Source organism: Onychostoma macrolepis, chromosome 05 (genome assembly GCF_012432095.1).
Source record: "Onychostoma macrolepis isolate SWU-2019 chromosome 05, ASM1243209v1, whole genome shotgun sequence".
NCBI classification, from domain to species: domain Eukaryota; kingdom Metazoa; phylum Chordata; class Actinopteri; order Cypriniformes; family Cyprinidae; genus Onychostoma; species Onychostoma macrolepis.
The window spans coordinates 6246435-6269187 of record NC_081159.1 but is presented as its reverse complement, the minus strand read 5'-3'; the positions used below and the strand labels follow the sequence as shown (position 1 = coordinate 6269187).

The 22753-nt window shown below is 35.4% G+C and overlaps 2 protein-coding genes across 6 annotated transcripts in view; both read left to right on the top strand.

The window, feature by feature from the left end:
• Positions 1-285: 285 nt before the first annotated feature.
• On the top strand, positions 286-19040 carry c5 (complement component 5). Of its 2 annotated transcripts, XM_058777248.1 has the most exons (42): positions 286-599; positions 830-1025; positions 1165-1318; positions 1424-1494; positions 1581-1675; positions 1944-2026; positions 2125-2215; positions 3926-4031; positions 4117-4252; positions 4357-4472; positions 4564-4764; positions 4923-5114; positions 5947-6153; positions 6246-6407; positions 6520-6646; positions 6742-6810; positions 6903-7005; positions 7396-7508; positions 7617-7701; positions 7899-7981; positions 8923-9059; positions 9675-9896; positions 11729-11789; positions 11871-11960; positions 12110-12322; positions 13117-13201; positions 13343-13502; positions 13581-13679; positions 13759-13930; positions 14038-14243; positions 14348-14500; positions 14611-14673; positions 16441-16534; positions 16624-16663; positions 16777-16879; positions 16954-17028; positions 17133-17238; positions 17326-17409; positions 17990-18079; positions 18206-18289; positions 18433-18574; positions 18770-19040. In XM_058777248.1, exons 1-42 carry the CDS (start codon positions 532-534, stop codon positions 18909-18911), a joined length of 5079 nt encoding a protein of 1692 aa, XP_058633231.1. In that variant the 5' UTR covers positions 286-531; the 3' UTR covers positions 18912-19040. The 2 variants fall into 2 exon arrangements, with proteins under 2 accessions (XP_058633231.1, XP_058633230.1); XM_058777247.1 differs by lacking the exons at positions 286-599; positions 830-1025; positions 1165-1318; ... (2 more) ...; positions 1944-2026; positions 2125-2215 and adding exons at positions 3025-3101; positions 3198-3288 and having other exon boundaries at positions 18770-19039.
• Positions 19041-19342: 302 nt separating this feature from the next.
• The window catches only part of cntrl (centriolin), a 33380-nt gene continuing 29969 nt past the window's right edge, over positions 19343-22753 (top strand). For 3 of the 4 annotated variants that reach the window (XR_009271207.1, XM_058774710.1, XM_058774709.1), the window contains exons 1-6: positions 19344-19954; positions 21045-21175; positions 21294-21424; positions 21516-21657; positions 22090-22276; positions 22358-22551. Coding sequence is in view for 3 of the 4 variants with exons in the window: in XM_058774710.1 (XP_058630693.1) it covers positions 19807-19954; positions 21045-21175; positions 21294-21424; positions 21516-21657; positions 22090-22276; positions 22358-22551 (933 nt within the window). In the remaining variant the exon portion in view is untranslated. Of the gene's footprint in view, positions 19955-21044; positions 21176-21293; positions 21425-21515; positions 21658-22089; positions 22277-22357; positions 22552-22753 lie in introns of all 4 variants that reach the window. The other variant, XM_058774711.1, reaches the window with a different exon arrangement.

Below are 22753 nucleotides of genomic sequence, written 5' to 3'. Positions count from 1 at the left end.
TTTTTCTTCATTGTTTTTCTCTGAGAACCCTCAGTGAGCGCTCTTCAACATCTTGTCATATTAGTGGGTTTCTGTGTGCATTTTAATCAAATTCAGTAAATCAATGACCATGTCAATAGTAGGACTGATTTCCAAACATTACTAGAATTGCACAATAATAAAAGAACCCATGGAAAGAAAACATCTCCATGAAATCCCCTTTTAGTTGTAAACAGAACTATGCTTTACTTTCACTGTGACTTGCACAATGACTGAGCAAACTGAACAGTGATGATAGGAGCATTTCATAATCAAACGGTCAACTTTTACACCAGAGCAGCTGAACTAATCGTTATGACTGATGTAGGCCTAGTTCGAACTAATCATATTTGGACTATCCTTACTCAAACTAAACTTAAAGAAACATTTTTGGGACCTATTTCAAGACAGTTGAGCTAATAAGTGACTCAAAGCAAGCAAAGCAGATATTGATTTGGCTGAAAAAAACTGAGCAAATGCCTGAACTGTTTTTTTTTGAGGAGCAAACAGTCTATGATGGCACGTTTATTTTTGCTCTTCGTACTTCATCTCTTCGTCTGCATTACTGTCCAGGAAAGTGTGTAAGTTGCAATTTACATCATTTAATAACTTCTACAGAACAGAAATACTAGTCTGTACAAGCAGAACTGCTAAATAAACAATAACTAAACGTACACCCTTGGAAAACAACTGTTAGTAATCTTTCACGTTTGTCTAAAATTAGGCATTTAGCCTATATTTTATACAGTTTATTTTTATGTTTGATAGCGACCCAGAGTGCACAGACACAACAAAATGTTTTGTTTCGCAGATACTTAATCACTGCACCTAAACTGCTGCGACTCGATGCTTCGGAAAATGTGGTGGTGCAGTTGTTTGGTTACGACCAGGAAATTACAGTACATCTTTACCTGAAGAACACACTAGCACCAGTTTATAAAGAATATGCGTCTCTTTGCCTGAAGCTCAACGCTGCGAATAACTATCAAGCTTCCGCTACTTTACGGGTAGGACTGCAAATTTAAGATCTCAGAAGATATTTTTGTATGACTTTTGGCTTAAGTGTGTGTGTGTGTGTGTTTTTTTACTGATTTTATGTTGTTAATGAATGTTATTTTCAGAAACGCTTTTTTTTCTGTTTCACAGATAATGCCCACAGATTTCCCTAAGGAGGACAAGTTTGTCTACCTTCAGGCGATATCCTCTGCTTTCTCTGTACATGAAAAAATCCCAGTCACTACTGTGAACGGTTTTCTCTTTATCCAGACTGACAAGCCGCTTTACACACCCGAACAAGAGGGTCAGTTTGATTAGAATCTATCATGTGTGTAAGAGTTTATGAATGAAGAGAAAGAGGAGCGAGTAAATGAAAGAATCCATCCATTGAATCTGTTTGTTTTCTTAGTACAAGTGCGTGTTTACTCCCTCAACGAGGAGCTGAGGAAATCTAGACGACCTGTCACCCTTACATTCGTGGTTAGTGTCTCTCTTCACAGCCTCATACTTCACATGAATTATGATTTTTATATGTGAACCTTGTTGATGTTTCAACTTTCTTTTAGGACCCTAACGGTATCAAAGTAGAGATGATTGATATGGAAGACATCATTGGAGCAAAACCACTTCTTCCACCATTCAAAATACCTTTAAAGCCGACGTAAGACACACAGATTATTATAATTATATTTGAGTTGATCTGATATTTAAATGCTTATTTAGGAATAATAATGACACTGTTGAAAACCAGCTTGCTTGTGAATTTCTGTGGTGGTGCAGATCAGTTAGTCCTTGTCAACCAGGTGAAGTTTGCTGAGAATTGAAAGCTAGTTAAGAAGCCTGGTGGTCTATTCAACAGGACAGTGTTTTCATTAGGTATCACTTTCTTTGTCTCTGTATCATTTTATTCACAATGTAAATCTCATTAGTTATGGAATCTGGAAGATTGTGGCTACTTATGCAAACACTTTTGAAACAACTGCCACTGCTGAGTTTGAGGTCAAAGAATATGGTAAGAGCCTTGTTTTTTTTGTTTTGTTCTTTTTAAAGAAAAAGTGTTATGTAGACATTTAGTTTCCATTATATCTAAATACAAGCTATGTTTCTCAGTGCTGCCCAGTATTTTACTCCATGTTGAGCCCGAAGCCAACTACATCAGTGAGACGAACTTTGAGTCTTTCAAGTTGAAGATTTCAGCCAAGTAGGTTTTTCCTGTTTTATTTCACATAAACACAGTAGGCTACCGTTCAAACATTTGTGGTCAGTATTATATTTTATTTAATTTTGAATTTAATGCGCTTATTCACCAAGTAAGCATCAAAAGGGGCAGTAAAAACTTTGTTACGTTACAAGAAATTATTGTTTAAAATAAATGCCTTTCTTTTGAACTTTCTATTTATCAAAGAAAAGTGACTCAAAGCAAGCAAAGCAGATATTGATTTGGCTGAAAAAACTGAGCAAATGCCTGAACTGTTTTTTTTGAGGAGCAAACAGTCTATGATGGCACGTTTATTTTTGCTCTTCGTACTTCATCTCTTCGTCTGCATTACTGTCCAGGAAAGTGTGTAAGTTGCAATTTACATCATTTAATAACTTCTACAGAACAGAAATACTAGTCTGTACAAGCAGAACTGCTAAATAAACAATAACTAAACGTACACCCTTGGAAAACAACTGTTAGTAATCTTTCACGTTTGTCTAAAATTAGGCATTTAGCCTATATTTTATACAGTTTATTTTATGTTTGATAGCGACCCAGAGTGCACAGACACAACAAAATGTTTTGTTTCGCAGATACTTAATCACTGCACCTAAACTGCTGCGACTCGATGCTTCGGAAAATGTGGTGGTGCAGATCAGTTAGTCCTTGTCAACCAGGTGAAGTTTGCTGAGAATTGAAAGCTAGTTAAGAAGCCTGGTGGTCTATTCAACAGGACAGTGTTTTCATTAGGTATCACTTTCTTTGTCTCTGTATCATTTTATTCACAATGTAAATCTCATTAGTTATGGAATCTGGAAGATTGTGGCTACTTATGCAAACACTTTTGAAACAACTGCCACTGCTGAGTTTGAGGTCAAAGAATATGGTAAGAGCCTTGTTTTTTGTTTTGTTCTTTTTAAAGAAAAAGTGTTATGTAGACATTTAGTTTCCATTATATCTAAATACAAGCTATGTTTCTCAGTGCTGCCCAGTATTTTACTCCATGTTGAGCCCGAAGCCAACTACATCAGTGAGACGAACTTTGAGTCTTTCAAGTTGAAGATTTCAGCCAAGTAGGTTTTTCCTGTTTTATTTCACATAAACACAGTAGGCTACCGTTCAAACATTTGTGGTCAGTATTATATTTTATTTAATTTTGAATTTAATGCGCTTATTCACCAAGTAAGCATCAAAAGGGGCAGTAAAAACTTTGTTACGTTACAAGAAATTATTGTTTAAAATAAATGCCTTTCTTTTGAACTTTCTATTTATCAAAGAAAAGTGAATCAGAGTTTCCACAAAAAATATTAAGCAGTACACCCGTTTTAACACTGATGATAATAAGAAATGTTTCTTGAGCATCAAATCAGCGTATTAGAATAATTTCTGACGCATCATGTGACACTGAAGATTGGTGTAATGATGCTTAAAATTCCGCTTTGCAACACAAGAATACATTACATTTGAAAATATGTTAAACTGTTAGAAGACAGTTTTAAATTTGAATTTAGAACATTTCAAGTTTGAAAACAATTTTACATTATAATAATATTTTACAACATTACTGTTTTTATTTTTTTATCTTTCAAAAACGTTAAAAAATCTTCTCAACTCCAAATCTGAATATCTGAGTATATTCATTTCAGTTGCAGTTGAATATATTTGCAAGTGTTGCAAATTGTTGAAATTTGTGTATATGTGTGCTGACAGGTATGTTCATGGAACACCAGTTAGCTCTGCAGATATTTTCTTGACGTTCGGATACAGTACACCAGAAGAAACTGTCATGATACCAGAGACATTTTCAAGATACGTGGTCAGTGTGTACTCAACGAAACATTTTTAATGTTTGAGTTCTGAGTATTCTCAGAATTCTCATTTGTTTTTGGCTTTTGTTTCAGCTGAATAATGGAAAGAAAGAAGTTCACTTAGACATCAAGTCAGCTTTATCATCCATGCCTGATGGGCCTCAAAGTCTGAGTGCCATGAAAGAAAACAGCTTTCTTCGAGTGAGAGTTTTGCTGCAAGAGTCAACTGGTAGGTCCAGTTAGTTCCACAGACACAGGAGTGCATTGTCCTGATTTAAAGCAAATAAATGTGACAACCATTTGACAATGTTGGAAACCACTCTTCATCGTCAGGTGGTATCTCCCAGGAGGCAGTGCTCTCAAATGTGAGATTTGTGGAAACTCCATTCACACTGAGTCTGATCTCAACCCCTCCTTTCATCAAACCAGGTCTACCATACGCTATGAGAGTAAGAAACCTGTCTTCTCAAGTAGTTTTGTTATATTTGAACAAGCGTGTTTCATCCATCTGAACATTTTGGTGACATTTTGGACCCATAGGTCTTGGTGAAGGATCCTTTGGGTAAACCAGTGCAAGGTGTGTCAGTCAAGACAAGGGCAACCATAACCACAGCTGACAATACACTAGACATCCTCAAATTCTTAGGGCACCTGGATACATTGACAAGTACAAGTCGGAAGGATGGAATTGCGTACTTCACCTGTAATATACCTGCTAATGTGAAACAAGCTGAATTCACTGTGAGTAAAACCTTTTCAAAGTCTACAAAGTCATAAGAGCTGAGTGATATAAACAAGAGTAGGTTAAAAATACAGCGACAATAGTTTAATAAGGTAATTATTTATCAAGCAAAATAATATAAGTTAATTTATATTGTATTCATTTGTATTAATTTCAGTTTAAGACAGAAGATCCTTCTTGGAGTCAGGCTCCCCTAAAACTAAAGACTGAATCATATAAGTCTGTCAACCATCGTTACCTGTACATCGATTTACCTGAATCCTCAGCATTTGAAGTTGGACAGTACATTTATGTCAACGTTTTCTTTGATTTTCGTGACTATCTTTCTCTGAAGACCTTCAGCTACCAGGTAAAATAAATTTATGCATTTAGCACTCTTTATCCAAATCGGCTTACAAAAGAGGAACAAGATAATGAAAATGCATTATTACAATCTGAATGATACTCTATAGTCAAGCTTAGTTATTAAGCTCTTTTCAGTTTTCTCTTATGTGACAACATATTTTAGGTATCATTTTGAGGCTCACATTATATTTTTCTCTAAAACTGAATTTTTATTATTTTTTGTCATAATAGTCATTATAATTGTCACTTTGTACTGTCGATGTTATTTAAACCCACTAACATTCAAAAGCTGGTAGGATTTTGTAATGGTTTTAAAAGAAGTCGCACCATGGCAAGAATTATTTGTTTAAAAAATACAGTAAAAACTGTAATATTGTGAACTGTTTTTAAAATAATTAGCCTATCATATTTTTTTAAATGTCATTTATTCTTGTGATGGCAAAGCTGAATTTTCAGCATCATTACTCTAGTCTCCCGTGTCACACAGATCTTTTAGAAATCGTTCTAATATGCTGATTTGCTGCTCAGTAAACATTTATTATTATTATCAATGTTAAAAACAGTTGTGCTGAATTCTTTTGTGGAAACCATGATACATTTTGTTCAGGAATCTTCAGTGAGTGGACAGTTCAAAAGAACAGCATTTATTTGAATCTTTACTGTCACTTTTTATCAACTTAATGCATCCTTAAATTTTTGAGTTCCAAACTTTTTAATCCGCATCTGCTCTAATCATTGCCAAATATGTTATGTTATAGATTCATTGGGGCTGCACTGAATTCATCTTTATTTGTTTAAGTGAATCATCTCCTATAATGCAATCGTTTTTTTCTCAGATCCTTTCCAGAGGAAAAGTTGTGCAGTTTGACACAGTTAAGTGGGGCGGTGAAAAGAATCAGAACCTCAACTTTAAGATCACTCCTGACATGGTGCCGTCTGCTCGGCTAGTGGTGTACTACGTCCTGTACGGGGAGGAAAAAGCAGAGCTGGTAGCAGACTCCACGTGGATTGATGTGAAAGCTAAATGTGTTAACAATTTAAACGTAATGCCTTTTTCTCTGCCATCAGTAGTTGTCGTGTGTTACATGTTATATATTCATTGAGAAGTCCTGACTCATCTAAATATATATTTCAGGTGGACATATCAGTTCCCATCTCAGAGTATGTCTACAAACCCAAAGATAAACTTGAATTAAGAGTGTCAACTAAAAGCAGAGACGAGTCACTGGTGGCTTTTTCTGCCGTAGATACGGCCCTGTACAACCTGAAATCTAATGACAAGGACCCACTAAAAAAGGTGAAATAGAACATTTGTTGGAAATAACAATAACATCATGTGGATTATGCTTTTAAAGACAATAACTATAAATGCATATTGTGATAAAAAAAAATGTTTCTCGTTGTCGCAGGTGCTACAACATGTTGAGCAAAGTGACTTGGGTTGTGGAAGGGGAGGAGGCAAAAATAATGCTGATGTGTTTGACCGTGTTGGCCTTATGTTCATCACCAATGCAAACGCCAAAACCTCTAGCGCAGGTACATGCTCATTTGTAAAGTTGTCACATTAAAACATCGCACTAGAGCACAGGATAATTTTCTGAAACACGGGCAAATGTATTCTCTCTTTGTAGGGGGGGCTTGTTCTGACTTGGTTAGGCCAAAGCGTTCAGTTGACCTGGCACAAAAGTTTGAACAAAAGGGTATGTTTGCAAGCATTTCATGTCAATCTAATACCCTTTTGATCATAGCAACATCATCAAAATACATTTATGCCCACATGTTTGGTCTACAGCCAAAAGCTATGGGGTGTTCCATGGTTGCTGCAAATCTGGGACAGCGAGTAGCCCGATGCTTGAAACCTGTAGACAACGTTCAGAGAGACTGTCTTATCCTGCGTAAGAAGTTATTAAGTCCTTTTAATTTTACTCTTAAATCAAATCATATTTTAGGGATCTTTTCTGAGTTCAATATTACATATCACTCCAAAGCATTTTAGGCATTAGTGCTATTTTTTTGTAGTGCCATTGTTACATAAACCCCTAATACGTATTACTCATAATTAATACGGTTTCCATTATAAAGTGCATCATTATAAGTATCTACTTACTATGCAATTTTGTTCTGGAGCCTATAATTAGATGTTGCTACTGTAATTAATGTCATGTACAACGTTACATGTATGTGTTTTTAGTTTTTTAATATAGCTTTTTTTTGTATTTAAGATACTGTGTGTTCAAGAGAACATTCATATAACATTTAATTTCATTTCTCTGAAAAACCTGTAGAGGTTTTGATTTGCGTAGGAAGAGACTGTGTAAGCGTGCTTTCTTGGAATGCTGTGAATTTGCTATGAAGCATCGCCAAGAGAATACGGACAAAATCATTCTAAGTCGCACAGGTATGGCTGTTTCTTACATACATCATTATCATATTGAACTTCAATAGTAACTTAGATGACGAAACACATAGAAAGACAGGATCTAAAATTCTCCATTACGCAATGTAGCAGTCGACTTTCTGGTGGATGCGATGCCATCTCAAATTAGGAGCTACTTCCCTGAGAGCTGGTTATGGGAGGAACACACCAGCAAGTAAGAAAACTTTCTGAACCATAATCCCTTCTGTCTAATTGATAATCCTGATCTTTGTAAGAGAATTATGAAAAGTATTCTTTACAAAATGGACATTATGATTTTATTCCTTTATTTCACGGATTTAAAAAACAAAACAGAAAATATATATATTTTTTAAATTATACAGTTGCACCTTTCATTTTAATCTGTTTAAGGTCTGGGTCAGTAAGCATTACCAAAAATCTTCCAGATTCACTGACTACATGGGAGCTGAGAGCAGTTGGGGTATTCAGTGAGGGTGAGTTAACAAGCTGGATCGAAATGATTTGTTTTAGCATCACCTGGTGGCTGAAAAGGGAATTACATGCATCTAAATGTTAATAGGTGACTGATCTACTTTTGTCAGTTATTTACTATTAACCACAAATTACAGTAGAACATCAACCTGTAAAAGGAAAATTCTGTCATAATTTACTCGCCCTCATGAGAGTCAAATTGAGCAAAAACTATGTAGTTACCAACATTCTGGTTATCAACATTCTTCAAAATATCTTCTTTTGTGTTCCACTGAAGAAAGAAAGTCATACATGTTTGGAACGACATGACAGTAAATGATGGCAGAATTTTCATTTTATGCGTTGACTGTCCCTTTAAGGCTATATAGAAGGTGTCTAGTAAGTTTATAGTAAGTCCACTAGTCCTTAGTGGATCAGAACTTTTCATCAAAATTGTCCTAAAACCTAAAACCAAAATGCGTTCTTGTCTTAGGACAACTTTGATTAACTTTTTGGATTCTCTTCAAATGTTGACTACTGTATATAGTAAGTATCTCTGACAGAACAGAATACTGTATCCCAGAATGCAGTGTGCTCAAATGGACCACCTTACATTTCCACTGTGACCGAAGAACCAAAAGTAATTACTGCCACTTTTTTAAAAACATTTCTGTTTACTCATTATTCAACTGGACTGACAAAAGGTAAGATGCTTTAAACAAAATTAACATGCAAATTGACTGAATCTGTTTCCAAGATGATAACAGGATGCAACTCACATGACAACAAAATACTGTTTTAAAAAAAATCATTATGCATATTATGCATATGCTTAAGCTTCACAAAAACAGTATTCATTACCGACAATGCATTCAAGAAATAATGGCATGTATTGTGCATGCAGACAAAGCTTGTTCAAGGTGTTTTTGGTTAGTCTCTCATGCTCTCCTGTTACTTTGATCAGGGATCTGTGTGTCAGAGGAAAAGATTCAGGTGTCCCAGGACATTAGTGTGGATGTGCCCTTGCCTTATTCCATGGTTCGTGGAGAGCAGATTGAGCTCCGGGGTTCAGTCTACAATCAGCGTTTTTCAAGCACTCGGGTATAAGCTTTAGTTCTTAATCAGGAGGACGACTTTAAATAGAAATTTGACATTATAACCTACACTACCATTCAAAAGTTTGGGGTCAGTATTAAGAAATTATTAATTTTATTTAGCAAGGACACATTTAATTGACCAAAAGGGACAATAAAGTCTTTTGAATTTTAAATAAATGCTATTCTTTCGAACCTTCTTTTTATCAGTGATCCTGAAAAAGCAGCACAACAATAATGAAAATAATATGTTTCTTGAGCAGCAAATCAGCATATTAGAATGATTTCTGGAGGATCATGTGAAACTGAAGACTGGAGTAATGACTGCTGAAAATTCACAGGAATAAATGACATTTCAAAATATATTGACATAGAAATCAGAAATTTAAACTGTAATAATACTTCACAATTTTACTGTTTTTATTGTATTTTTGATCAAATAAATGCAGCCTGGGTGAGCATAAGAGAATAACTTAATTCAAAAACATTAAAAAAATAAATCATACTGACCCCTAAACTATACACTATATGTAGCTGTTTATATATGTGACTAACACATGATCAACTAATTACAGTTCTCTTTCTCTCTGTATCTTCCTATATCTCACACATACACACACAGTTCAGTGTGACCCTGACGGCAACAGAGGGAGTGTGTGTGTTTCGTGGAGCTCAACAGGAAAAACATGGAAAGCCACATGAAAACAAAGGGCTAATAGAAGGTCGTTCAGTGGCCTTGGTCACGTTCTACATCATGGCCTTGGAAGCGGGCACTCATACGCTCACTTTCACTTTAACAACTGCATGGGGCACTGAGAGTGTGGTCAAGAAATTGAAAGTTGTGGTAAGAGGCAATATACAGGTGCTGGTCATATAATTAGAATATCATCAAAAAGTTTTTTGAAATTTATTTCACTAATTCCATTCAAAAAGTGAAACTTGTATATTATATTCATTCATTACACACAGACTGATATATTTCAAATGTTTATTTCTTTTAATTTTGATGATTAGAGCTTACAGCTCATGAAAGTCAAAAATCAGTATCTCAAAATATTAGAATATTTACATTTGAGTTTGAATAAATGACCATCCCTACAGTATAAATTCTGGGTATCTCTTGTTCTTTGAAACCACAATAATGGGGAAGACTGCTGACTTGGCAATGATCCAGAAGATGAACATTGACACCCTCCACAAAGAGGGTAAGTCACAGAAGGTCATTACTGAAAGGTGTGGCTGTTTACAGAGTGCTGTATCAAAGCATATTAAATGCAAAGTTGACTGGAAGGAAGAATTTGGGTACGAAAAGGTGCACAAGCAACAGGGATGACCGCAAGCTTGAGAATACAGTCAAGCAAAGCCGATTCAAACACTTGGGAGAGCTTCACAAGGAGAGAACTGAAGCTGGAGTCAGTGCATCAAGAGTCACCACGCTCAGACGTCTTCAGGAAAAGGGCTACCAAGCCACTTCTGAACCAGAGACAACATCAGAAGCATCTTAACTGGGCTGTGGAGAAAAAGAACTGGACTGTTGCTCAGTGGTCCAAAGTCCTCTTTTCAGATGAAAGTAAATTTTACATTTCATTTGGAAATCAAGGTCCCAGAGTCTGAAGGAAGAGTGGAGAGGCAGAATCCATGTTGCTTGAAATCCAGTGTGAAGTTTCCACAGTCTGTGATGATTTGAGCTGCCATGTCATCTGCTGGTGTTGGTCCACTGTGTTTTCTGATGTCCACAGTCAACACAGCCATCTACCAGGAAATTTTAGAGCACTTCATGCTTCCTTCTGTTGACAAGCTTTATGGAGATGCTGATTTCATTTTCCAGCAGGACTTGGCACCTGCCCACACTGCCAAAGGTACCAAAAGCTGGTTCAATGACCATAGTGTTACTGTGCTTGATTGGCGAGCAAACTCGCCTGACCTGAACCCCATAGAGAATCTATGGGGTATTGTCAAGAGGAAGATGAGAGACACCAGACCCAACAATGCAGATGACCTGAAGGCCACTATCAGAGCAACCTGGGCTCTCATAACACCTGAACAGTGCCACAGACTGATCGACTCCATGCCACGCCGCATTGCTGCAGTAATTCAGGCAAAAGGAGCCCCAACTAAGTATTGAGTATTGAGTGCTGTACATGCTCATACTTTTCATTTTCATACTTTTCAGTTGGCCAAGATTTCTAAAAATCCTTTCTTTGTATTGGTCTTAAGTAATATTCTAATGTTTTGAGATACTGATTTTTGACTTTCATGAGCTGTAAGCTCTAATCATCAAAATTAAAAGAAATAAACATTTGAAATATATCAGTCTGTGTGTAATGAATGAATATAATATACAAGTTCCACTTTTCGAATGGAATTAGTGAAATAAATCAACTTTTTGATGATATTCTAATTATATGACCAGCACCTGTACAGTCAGTGCTAGATGACTTTAGTATATAGGACAAACCTTTTGAACTGATCATACACAAAATGTCTCATTCTGAAAGCTAATGTAGGAAGAAGTTTTGAGTTCAGAGTCTTGAATTCAAGGTGTTTTCACTGTACACTAAACTCTGTGATTTCTCATGGCATTTCTTCTTTGAAATGATGATTATTGTGAATTAAACCACTCATAAATCAGTTTAGTTTGACTGAGATTATGATCTAATGTTCTGGTATTTACAGCCAGAGGGAATTAGAAAGGAAATACAAAGTGGTGGAAGAATAGATCCAAATGGAGTGTTTGGTAAGGAAATCTGAAAAGTAACAGCATGCTCTCTGCTCATGTCCTGATGGAGTTTCACACCATTTTTCTTTCCTTTCTTAGGCACATCCATGCGGAGGCTTGAGTTTAAAAATGTAATTCCTCCAAACATTGTGCCCAAGTCAACTGTGGATCGTATTCTGACAATTCATGGTATGATGCCTGTGGAGCTTGAGCACATTTGTGCAGATGCTAAATGACACTTGTATATCAGATATTGCGCTATAATGTTACTTTTATAAATTGCGTAGATTAAAATTAATTTAATGAAGTTCCAATAGTAACCCCTTTTTCATGTTCAGGTGAAGTACTGGGAGAGCTTCTGTCGATAATAAACAACCCAGAAGGCTTAAAACAGTTGACTAACCTGCCACGGGGAAGTGCCGAGGTGGAGCTCACGGGTCTCCTGCCAATTTACTATGTCTACCACTTCCTAGAAAAAACAGAGAAATGGGGCATTCTGGGGAAAGAGGCTGCTGCGAGTGAAAAGGAATTAAAGAGGAAGATGCAAGCTGGTGAGATGTTTAATTCAGTAAAGCAGAATGAGAATTGTAAAATCATTTAAGATTTTTTCACATATAATGTATATCATATTTATTTCATTATTATTTATTTCATATCAGCATTTTATTTTGTTTCAGTAAAAGAACAGTAAAAATTATTTAATGATCATTTTTATCGGTTAGGTATGTTTTGAAGCATAGCAGCTGGTTTGAGCTGGTTTAAGCTGGTCATGTGCTGGTCTTAAGCTGGTTAGCTCCGGCTCAAGACCAGCTCATAACCAGCACAGGACCAGCTTAAACCAGCTCACGACCAACTAAAGACCAGCTCAAACCAACTGCCATACCGAACCAGCATATGCTGTTTTGTTTTTTTTCAACAAGGAATAATTAAATTTTTTAAATTGCTTGTCTTACGAATTACTTTTCATTTTACAAATTACTTAAAATAATTCATTTTCCTCACTGCAAAAAAAAAAGATTTTCTTACTCAGTAATTTTGTCTTGTTTTCCAGTACACATATTCTAAACATTCATATCTAAAGATATATTTACTTAAGAAGCATAATGACTTAAGATATTAAGTCTTTGTTTTCTGAGAAATGCATCAGAAAAAGATTGTTTATCCTTTTAATTTAAAATAGCTTTTTTTCTGGCCCGACTGGCAGATATTTGCTCTTATTTTGATCTCAAACTCACTTAACACTGAAATAAAACTCAATTCCATTTTTTTTTTTTTTTTTTTTTTAAAACAAGGCTAATATCATAAGTCATTTTGCTTCTTAAGTTCCTTGTCTATTCCTTTCTAGGCATCACTAGCATCATGTCATTTAAGATGAAGTATAAACATGCCTTTAGCATGTGGTCGAACAAGGACAAATCAGCCAGCACCTGGTAATCAACTGCTCAGTTTCTTAGTTTTCCTCACCGATAGCTGGAATGAAGCATGCCTTTTTTGTTTTTTTGTTAAAAGTTTTACTTATTACAGAGTACAATTCACATGCTACTTTGCACATGTGTGCAAAACCTTTTTAGGGTGACAGCTCTCATGGTCAAGACTCTTGCTGACATTCATGAATACATCCCTTTGGAGTCTCAAGTGCTGACCAACACCATCAAATGGCTGATTGAAAATTGTCAGAATGATGATGGCTCTTTCTCTGAGAAATCACAGACCATTCCATTTAAACTCATGGTACATACAAAAAGGAGTGTTTATGATATAATACTGTATTTTGCAGTGTTTTGATCAAGATTGTCTTGTTTCTCTAAGGGTGCTGGAGCTGATGTCACTGAAAAGACCGTTTTCCTCACATCTTTTGTCATGATTGGAATTAAAAATGCTATGAAGGTCCCAGACGCTAACTTACAGGTACGATCTAACCAATCAGAAACCTAAATGTCAGATATTTCAGGCAAGTCATTCAGACTTGTTTGTTTTGTCTCTCCAGGCCTTTAAAATCTCTATAGATCGTGCCGCGCAGTACATCACCTCTAACTCAAAGAAGATTGAAAGCTTATATGCTACAGCAATAGCATCTTATGCTCTGACACTTGCAGACATCCATAGTATGTCTGCAGTCAATCTTTATGACAAAATCAAAAAGAAGGCTCAAGTTCATGGTAAAATCTTATTTGGGACACTTTTGACCAAAAAATCTGCACAGATTAGACCCTCTCATATTTTTAACACAATATGAACCATTTGTCCGCACATCTCACATTTTCAGGGAACCCAGCCACAGTTCGTTTCTGGCAGGAGTCCAAACCTGACAAGGATTTATTAAAACCCACTGATGTGACAGCAAAGACTGTGGAAACTACTGTTTACGTCCTGCTTAACACTTTAACCAGAGGTGATTCCGCCTATGCAAAACCCATCCTGAACTGGTTAACACAAGACCAGAGATACGGAGGGGGTGTCCATTCAACACAGGTGCTCCAATGCAAGTCATGTGTATATATATATATATATATATATTTTGTACGATTTGAATTTTGTTTTTATCAGATGTGATCTGTCTTTCCTCAAATTTTCAGAACAGCATTCTCACTTTGGAGGCGCTTAGCAAGTACAGCATCTTAGCCAGTCAAGCCACCTTAGACATGATCGTTGACATTGAATACAAGACTAAAGGTGACATCAGCAGAATCAGACTAACTCAACAGAAGCCTGTGCATAAACCAATACAGGTAAGATTTCCAATTTTTATCATTTTAACTGAATTGTTAAGAAGGGAATCTAAAAATATTCATAAATTGTTTATGAATGAAATGCCTCTCTTCTATTTTCTTTTTAAAAGGTGATCAAAAATGATGATATTATCATCAAAACTGCAATGAGCTCTGGTGTGTCATTCGCCAGTGTAAGTGAGCTTTTTATTAGGAATATACAACATATTGGTATGATGCTGGCTGATATTACATATATATTGACTGATATTTCAGAATTGCTGATCTAAAACTGAACGTCTGTCTTTCATACTTACATTTATAATGTTATGATTCTCATATCATTTTATTTTTAGTGTTTTAATTGGGCTTTTCTGAATTTTTTTATCATACCACCCTTGTGACAAATCATTTTTTATACACACGTGGTCGGAATTGTTGGTACCCTTGGTAAATATGATCAAGGAAGGGTGTGGAAATACATCTGCATTGTTAATCCTTTTGATCTATTATTTAAAAAATTCACAAAAATCTAACCTTTCATTGGAGAATAAGAATTTAAAATGGGGGGAAATATCATTATGAAATAAATGTTTTTCTCTAATACACATTGGACACAATTAATGGCACCCTTTTATTCAATACTTTTTGAAACCTCCATTTGCCAAAATACTATAGGAGTTTTCTCCTATAATGCCTGACAAGAGATCAGAGACCATTCCTTCATCCAGAATCACTCCAAACCCTTTAGATTCCCAGCTCCATGTTGGTGCTTCTTCTGTTCAGTTCACCACTCATTTTCTATAGGGTTCAGGTCAGAGGACTGGAATGGCCAGCAGAAGCTTGGTTCTGTGCCCAGTGACCCATTTTTGTGTTGTTTTTAAGATTTGTTTTTGGATTATTGTATGGTTGGAAGATCCAAACATGGCCTATTATAATATTTCTAACGAGTCAGTCACTTTTTGATTTTTTCTCTGTTGGTATTTGATAGAATTCATGATGCCATGTGTCTAAACAAGATGTCCAGGACCTCCAGCAGAAATATAGGCCCACAAACATCGAAATACAGCAGTATATTTCATTGTACACATGGGGTACTTTTTATCCTTGTGTTCACCAAATACATCTCGAGTGTTTGCTGCTAAAAAGCTCATTTTTTAATTTCATCTGACCATAGAAGCCAGTCCCATTTGAAGTTCCAGTCGTGTCTGATAACTGAATATGCTGGAGTTTGTTTTTTGGTGAAAGCATTTTCTTTTCTTGAAGCCCTCCCAAACAAATGTGGTGATGTAGGTGCTGTTTGATATATATATTTTTAAGGTTTTCTGACCCTGAAACTCAACCTTTTTCTGCAATTCTCCAGCTGTGATCCTTGAAGAGTCTTTGGCCACTCAAACTCTCCTTCTCACCGTGCTTTAGGACGATATAGACACACGTCCTCTTCCAGGCAGATTCATAACATTTTCTGTTGATTGGGAATTCTTAATTATTGCCCTGATGGTGGAAATGGGAATTTTCACTGCTCTTGCTCTTTTCTTAAAGCCACTTCACTAATTTGTGAAGCTCAATTATCTTTTGCTGCACATCAGAAATATATTCTTTGGTTTTTCTCATTGTGATGGATGATTCATTTGGAATTTGGCCTTTGTTTTGTTTTCCCTCCTATTTATATTTCTGGGAAACAGGAAGCCATGGCTGGATAATTTCATGTTAATAATCACGCTGATTTTAGTAATTTGTTTTATTTTTTTTAAATAAAAGATCAAAAGGATTAACAATGCACATTTATTTTCACAGCCTTCTTTGATCATATTTACCAAGGGTACCAACAATTCTGATCATGTGTGTAGATGGTCCTTTTCAGTGTATATAATAAACACTTCAACAATCCAGATTTTTCTTGTTTTTAAAAATTCCATGCATGGAACCAAATTCATTAGTTGATCACCTTATTTTTACAGCTGAGAACAGTGTACTATGAGATGACAGAAAACAATGAAAATTGCCATTTTGATTTATCAATTGACATTCATGAACGTGTCCCAAATTCAGATGGTAAGTTTGGTACTTTGGTCTACTTTTCTACTCGTGGTTTTCTTTTAAAATTAACTTGATTCAGCTAATTTGATTTTCTTGGTGAGCAGATCCTATGCTTTTGTCACAGCGGATTGTGGCCTGTGCAAAGTAAGTCTGTAGGAACTTTCCTCAATAAATTAAGAGATTGTATGTTTTAAGCTTCTCTGTAAAATTCTGATTTGTAAAAGCCATTAAAACAAAAAATGCCATTATATGTGAAGATACAAGCCATCTGAAAATTCAATTGAAACGGAGTCAGGAATGACTGTGATGGAAATTCATTTGCCGACCGGTGTGACCCCGGTCCAGGAAGATCTAGATATGGTAATACATTTTCATACAAACCATCCATTGTTTTAGAAAATTGTAATGAAATTTTATATTTCTATATTTTGCAGTACCAGAATGGATTTGAGTCTCGGATATCAGACTATAAAATCACAGGTGACCGAGTCATCCTTCAGATAGATTCGGTGAGCATCACTGAGCAAAACAAACTTTTGGCTTTTTCCTTTAAAATATGATGTGTATTTAATCTTGTAGAATATTTCTACCATACAATACTTCTACCGTGCAGATACCATCAGATGACTTATACTGTGTGGGTTTCCGTATTCAAGAGGAATTTGAAGTTGGCATGACCAGAACCTCAGTGTTCAGAGTTTATGAATTTTATGCTCCAGGTACAGCATTTCTACAAATGTTTGTTTTATATCTGGCTGAACTTATTTTAGCTGCATAAACCAGCTTTCTCATCTGGTTTTTAATAGAGAATGAGTGTATGAAGTCGTACCACAAACAAAGACGCAGACTGTTACGACTCTGTGAGGGAGACCAATGCCATTGCATGGCAGGTAAGCCATATAAAGGACAGAAAGAAAACAATTGACAACAAAAATCATGAATCATTTTGTTGTGTCTCACTTCTAGGGGCCCCAGGGCAATTTTGTCAATCCTGACCTGTAACATTGCATTAACTATACCACTGCAGCTCATGTAGTTATCATTTATATATATATATATATATATATTAGTATATATTTATTTATATATTATATATTAATCATTATATATTTATATATATATATGTGACCCTGGACCACAAGGGTCAATTTTTTGAAATTGAGATTTATACATCATCTGAAAGCTGAATAAATAAGCTTTCCACTGATGTATGGTTTGTCAGGATAGGACAATATTGAGATATAAATATTTGGAAATCTGAGAGTGCAAAAAAAAAAAAAAAACAAATTGAGAAAATTGCCTTTAAATTTGTCCAAATGAAATTCTTAGCAGTGCATATTACTAATCAAAAATTAAGTTTTGATATATTTACGGTAGGTTTTGTGGTCCAGGGTCACATATGTGAGTTTAATGTGTCTGTGTTAGTGTTATAACAGTTTGTTGGTATTTTCATGTCCTTTTTGAAATTAGCGGAATGCTGCAACTTTAAATCCACCATTGATCCCACAATCACTGCTGAACGGCTTAAAAATGACATGTGCAAAGAAAGCATAAAATATGGTAAATACTGATCTTCATGAAGCTTCAAGTCACAAGTCGTTATTGTCACACACACATATATATATATATATATACACGTGTGCACAACGGTACGTCATTTACTGTGTGTTTGTTTTTTTCCCCTAGCATTTAAAGTGTTAATTGAATCATCTGAGGCAGCAGGAGATTTCGTGATCTACAAAGCAAAAGTTAAAGTAGTTCTCAAAAAAGGCAAGAGTATATTGAATATGATTTGTTAGCAAGTCAAGTTGTAAATTATTTGAATGGTTTAAAACAAAATGACTTGAATAAGCAATTTAAAGAAACGAGTTTCATAACAGCTTCAATCCAACCTCTTAAATTCTCTTCTGCAGAACAAACAGATGACCTAAAAACAGATTCCGAAATTGATTTGGTGAAAAAGGAAACTTGCCATTCAACAAATTTCGAAGTTGGCAAGCAGTATCTGATCATAACTGCTGAAAGTATTAAGATAAAAGTGAATCATGGTTATAAGTAAGTCCTTGTTTGTTTGTTTGGTTTTCTTTTGATAATTTTTTAAAAGCCACAAATTAATCAAAAATGTATTTAATTCCTTAATTGGTTGCATTGTAGGGTCAATTAGTATGATGTATTATAAAGTGTTTCTATACTATTCTTACTATTTTGTACAGAAGCCTCAAAACTGATTTTCTTTATACCCTGTTTTAGGTATAAGTTTCCTTTGGACTCACATGCTTGGGTCAACTGGTGGCCACTTAACTATGACTGCAGAGATGCTGCCTGCAAACAATACATCAGTGTTTTGGAGGATTATGAATTTAATTTCTTAATGTCTGGCTGTGAAAATTAAGTGATAAATTGCATGTCAATAGAAGAGCTAATTCGTATACTTCTTGTATCCTACAGCAATGTAATCTAAAAAATGGCATTTGAGAATAAACAGAAACTTTTAAATAAAACTTCTTTTTTTTTACCTCAAGTACCTCAAAAATATGTGATTATGTTTGCCATTCTTATCAACCACATACATATGCATCATTAAACAAAAAAGCATTACATGCAATTTACCTCAAAAATTGCGTTGCAAACATATGTTTAGGAAAGTGTAAGTTTTTATTCATGTATGTACATGCAGTTGTGATATGTTGTTTTGCTTAACACTACTGTTAAAACACTTTGAGGTGGTTTATGTAAAGTCTGATTTGAGGGGACACTACCATAGACATATACACAGGACTCTTATTTTGAAATAACTGCAGCCGCATCACATGATCCAAACATCACCGCGAATCCTTTGAGTTCATGCTGGAGATTCAGACAGCTAGAGAATGATTGCTCAGTTTAAAATCTTTAGAAACGCATGGACTAAATAATGAGACCTGGATAAACGAGATAAACATAACAGGCTTGTATGCGCTTTGACAGTTTCTCTAAGAAGGAAACTGTAATAATTCATAATCGGTCGCTATGGAAACTGGGCTAACAAACGTTGTCCAGTCTCTGTGAAACATTGAATGAACATGTACTTAAATGTAAAACTGCTTATTAATATATATTTAAACATTTTGGTTATTAGATGACTAACGTTATAGTTCTTTGCATTTTGTCAGATTTGGTCTGCATTGTAATTTTAACAAAGTAAAATAAACTACTATGCTAGCAGTAACGTTTTCGAAGTCGACATGGTTTAGGATGAGCATCGTATTCGCTGGCTCCAGATAATATTAATACCCCATGAGAATAAAATGAAAAGAGTGGCTCAGATGCTCAAACGATCACCAGCAGCGGGATCCAAATGTTCCAAGAGCCTCCAGAGCAAAACTGTGTCCCCAAACGCCATCTCATGGTCGGAGACTGAGGATGGAGCTCTTCGAGAAGATATCAGTGATGATGGTAAATCAGTTTTTATTGATTAGATATGTCATACAGCACAGGAGCCTTTTTAGGTCCTTTTGAAGTATTACAAGTCATTTTTCCAAACTCATTCAACAAGTGGATATTCCTTCAACTTTTGGTACTTTTGTATCCTAGGGGTTGATTTTTATCAAAACTTACTGATTTCACCATGCCTTCATTATTTCTTTTTTTGTTGTTGTTGTTGTTGTTTTTCCAGATTACTTTTATGTATAGATTTTACTCTTTTTTTTTTTTAGTTTTACTCTTGTCTCTGACCTTTTACTCTAAAACTATGGAACTCCATCAGTAAAATGTTAATTATTTCTTGTTTAAAAGAAGAGAAAGAGTGAAATAAGCATTAATTCATTTTAATATTTATTGTGTGAAAATATCCTCTTTTTTTGTTCAATTGCTGTGATTTTCATTCATCATAAACAGTTTTGGCCCTAGTACAGTTTCGTTAACGGTTAGTGTGCTTGTAAGCCAAAAAGACAACAGTGTCTGTAAAAACCTTGTGTCCTACTTTATATTAGGTCGCCTTAACTTACATTTAAATTTAAAATTTTATAAACATTTAATTCACTTATTGTGTACATATATGTTTTTCCATCGTACTTATATTTAAAAAAATAATAATAAAAAAAATACCTGCATGTAATGTAATTAATTGCACCTTAACCCACCTTTAGACCTACCCATACCACCAAACCTGTCCTTAACTTTACCCCTTATCCCACCTCAATAGCAGCAAAAGTGTCATGCAATACAATATATACACAATAAGTACATTGTACTTATTTTTTGATGTAAGTACATAGTAGTTAAGGCCACCTAATATAAAGTGGGACCAAACCTTGAGATCAAATATGAGGCATGTGTTGTGTGAAACAAAGACAAAAGCATAATATTTGGAAAGTGACAGAATAATCCTGACACATTATGTATGTCCCCTATTGAACATTGTTAATAGACAAATTAAGCAAAACATTTCAACTTGTCAGATCATTAATTACTTGGCTGCCACCAGTAGTTTTCAATATCTGCACTTTGTATTGTGCCACTCATTTACACAAACATCTACTCATAGAAAAAAGGCCATATAAGGGGACAAGATACATCACAGAAGACCTGATCAGGAGATTGGCTAAATGCGAAAATGTAGTCCTTGTGCGGACCCTGGATTTGTCTACATCTACAGGAAGTGACAAACAATTTAGGGTAAGATTTGGACATTATCTGGTTAATTCTCAGTGTGAGAGGTAACATTAGTTGCATTCATTTTCTGCATTAATTTATTGACTTCTGTGCATTTTTTTAATTTATTTTTTTTATTTAGTATATTGAAAATTTGGAAAAGTGTGAGCGCTTACACGTTCTCAACCTCAGTAACAACAGGATCGAGAGAATCGAGAAACTAGAGAAACTATTTCAATTACGGGAACTCCACCTTTCCAGTAACAGGATACGGTAAGAATGTGACATTTGTCTTTTCATAATCTTGTCACAGAATGAAAGATACAATGTTCTAAAGGCCATTTATATTTCAATTTATCTGCAGAAAAATTGAAGGTCTAGAGCACATGACAAATCTTCAGGTTCTGAATTTGGCCTTCAACAACATTGAACATCTTCCAGTTTGGATGGCAAAGAAGCTCAGATCTCTTCATACTATAAATCTACAGAGAAACAAGATATTCTCAGTAGGTACAATTTTTGTTAATCATGTGTTTAAAACAGCCAATCAACAAAAAAAGTCCTCAAAACAGATTGTTCACCCAAAAATGAAAAAACAAAATTGTATTGTTTTTCTCACCCTCATAATCTGTGGAACATAAAAAAGATATTTTGAAAAATGTCTCAATGTTTTTGTCAGTACACTGAAAGTCAAAGGGCACCAAAACTGTTTGGTTACCAACTTTCTTCAAAATATCTCCATTTGCGTTTGGCAGAATTCAAAAAAAGAAAGAAAAAAAAGGCATATAGATTTGGAAGTAAGGGTGAGTAATGACAGAATTTTCAGTCTTGGGTGAACTGTTCCTTTAATGTCATATATTTCACATTAAAAGTAAATCACTGATATTCAGTTATACACATTTATGTTACTAGCAACATTCTCTTAATTTGTGACCTAGCTTCATGAGATAACTAAGCTGAAGCCCCTGAAGAACCTGACGAGTCTGACATTAGCAGAAAACCCCATCTCCAGCCTGCCCCATTATCACCTCTTCCTAATCTTCCATCTGAGGTCACTGGAAATGTTGGATGGACAACCAGTCAGTCCACAGGAAAGAGAGCAAGCACATCAGCGCTTTCACATGGGTACACCATCTCATCTTCTACATTTATTTTATCTTCTTTTGTGCTTTTATAATCTGGATACTTTTTGTGCTGTTCTTACAGAGGAAGTGGAGCGCTTGGAGCAAGAGCAGGAGTTGAGAGCTGAAGAGATTGCACAGCTTCAGAGAGAGCGGACCACAGCACTGGAAGAACTAGAGCGGCAGGAAACGGTCAACCAAAACCTGAGGCGACAGCATCAGGAACAACAACGGAGCCGTGAGGAACTCCGGAGAGAACTTGACACCAAATCTGAACTGGTGGGTGATGGTGTCTTCACTGTCATCAACCCCAGTGTGAATAGGGTTGACCATTTTGTCCTCCCACACAACTGTAATATCACATGTAAACAATATTTTAATTTCAGAGCTTTTCCTTAGGCAGCACCACCTAAAGAAAAATGAAATATTATGCTTTTTACATGCACTGGTCAATTTGGAGATTTTGGGCAGTTTTGCCTCC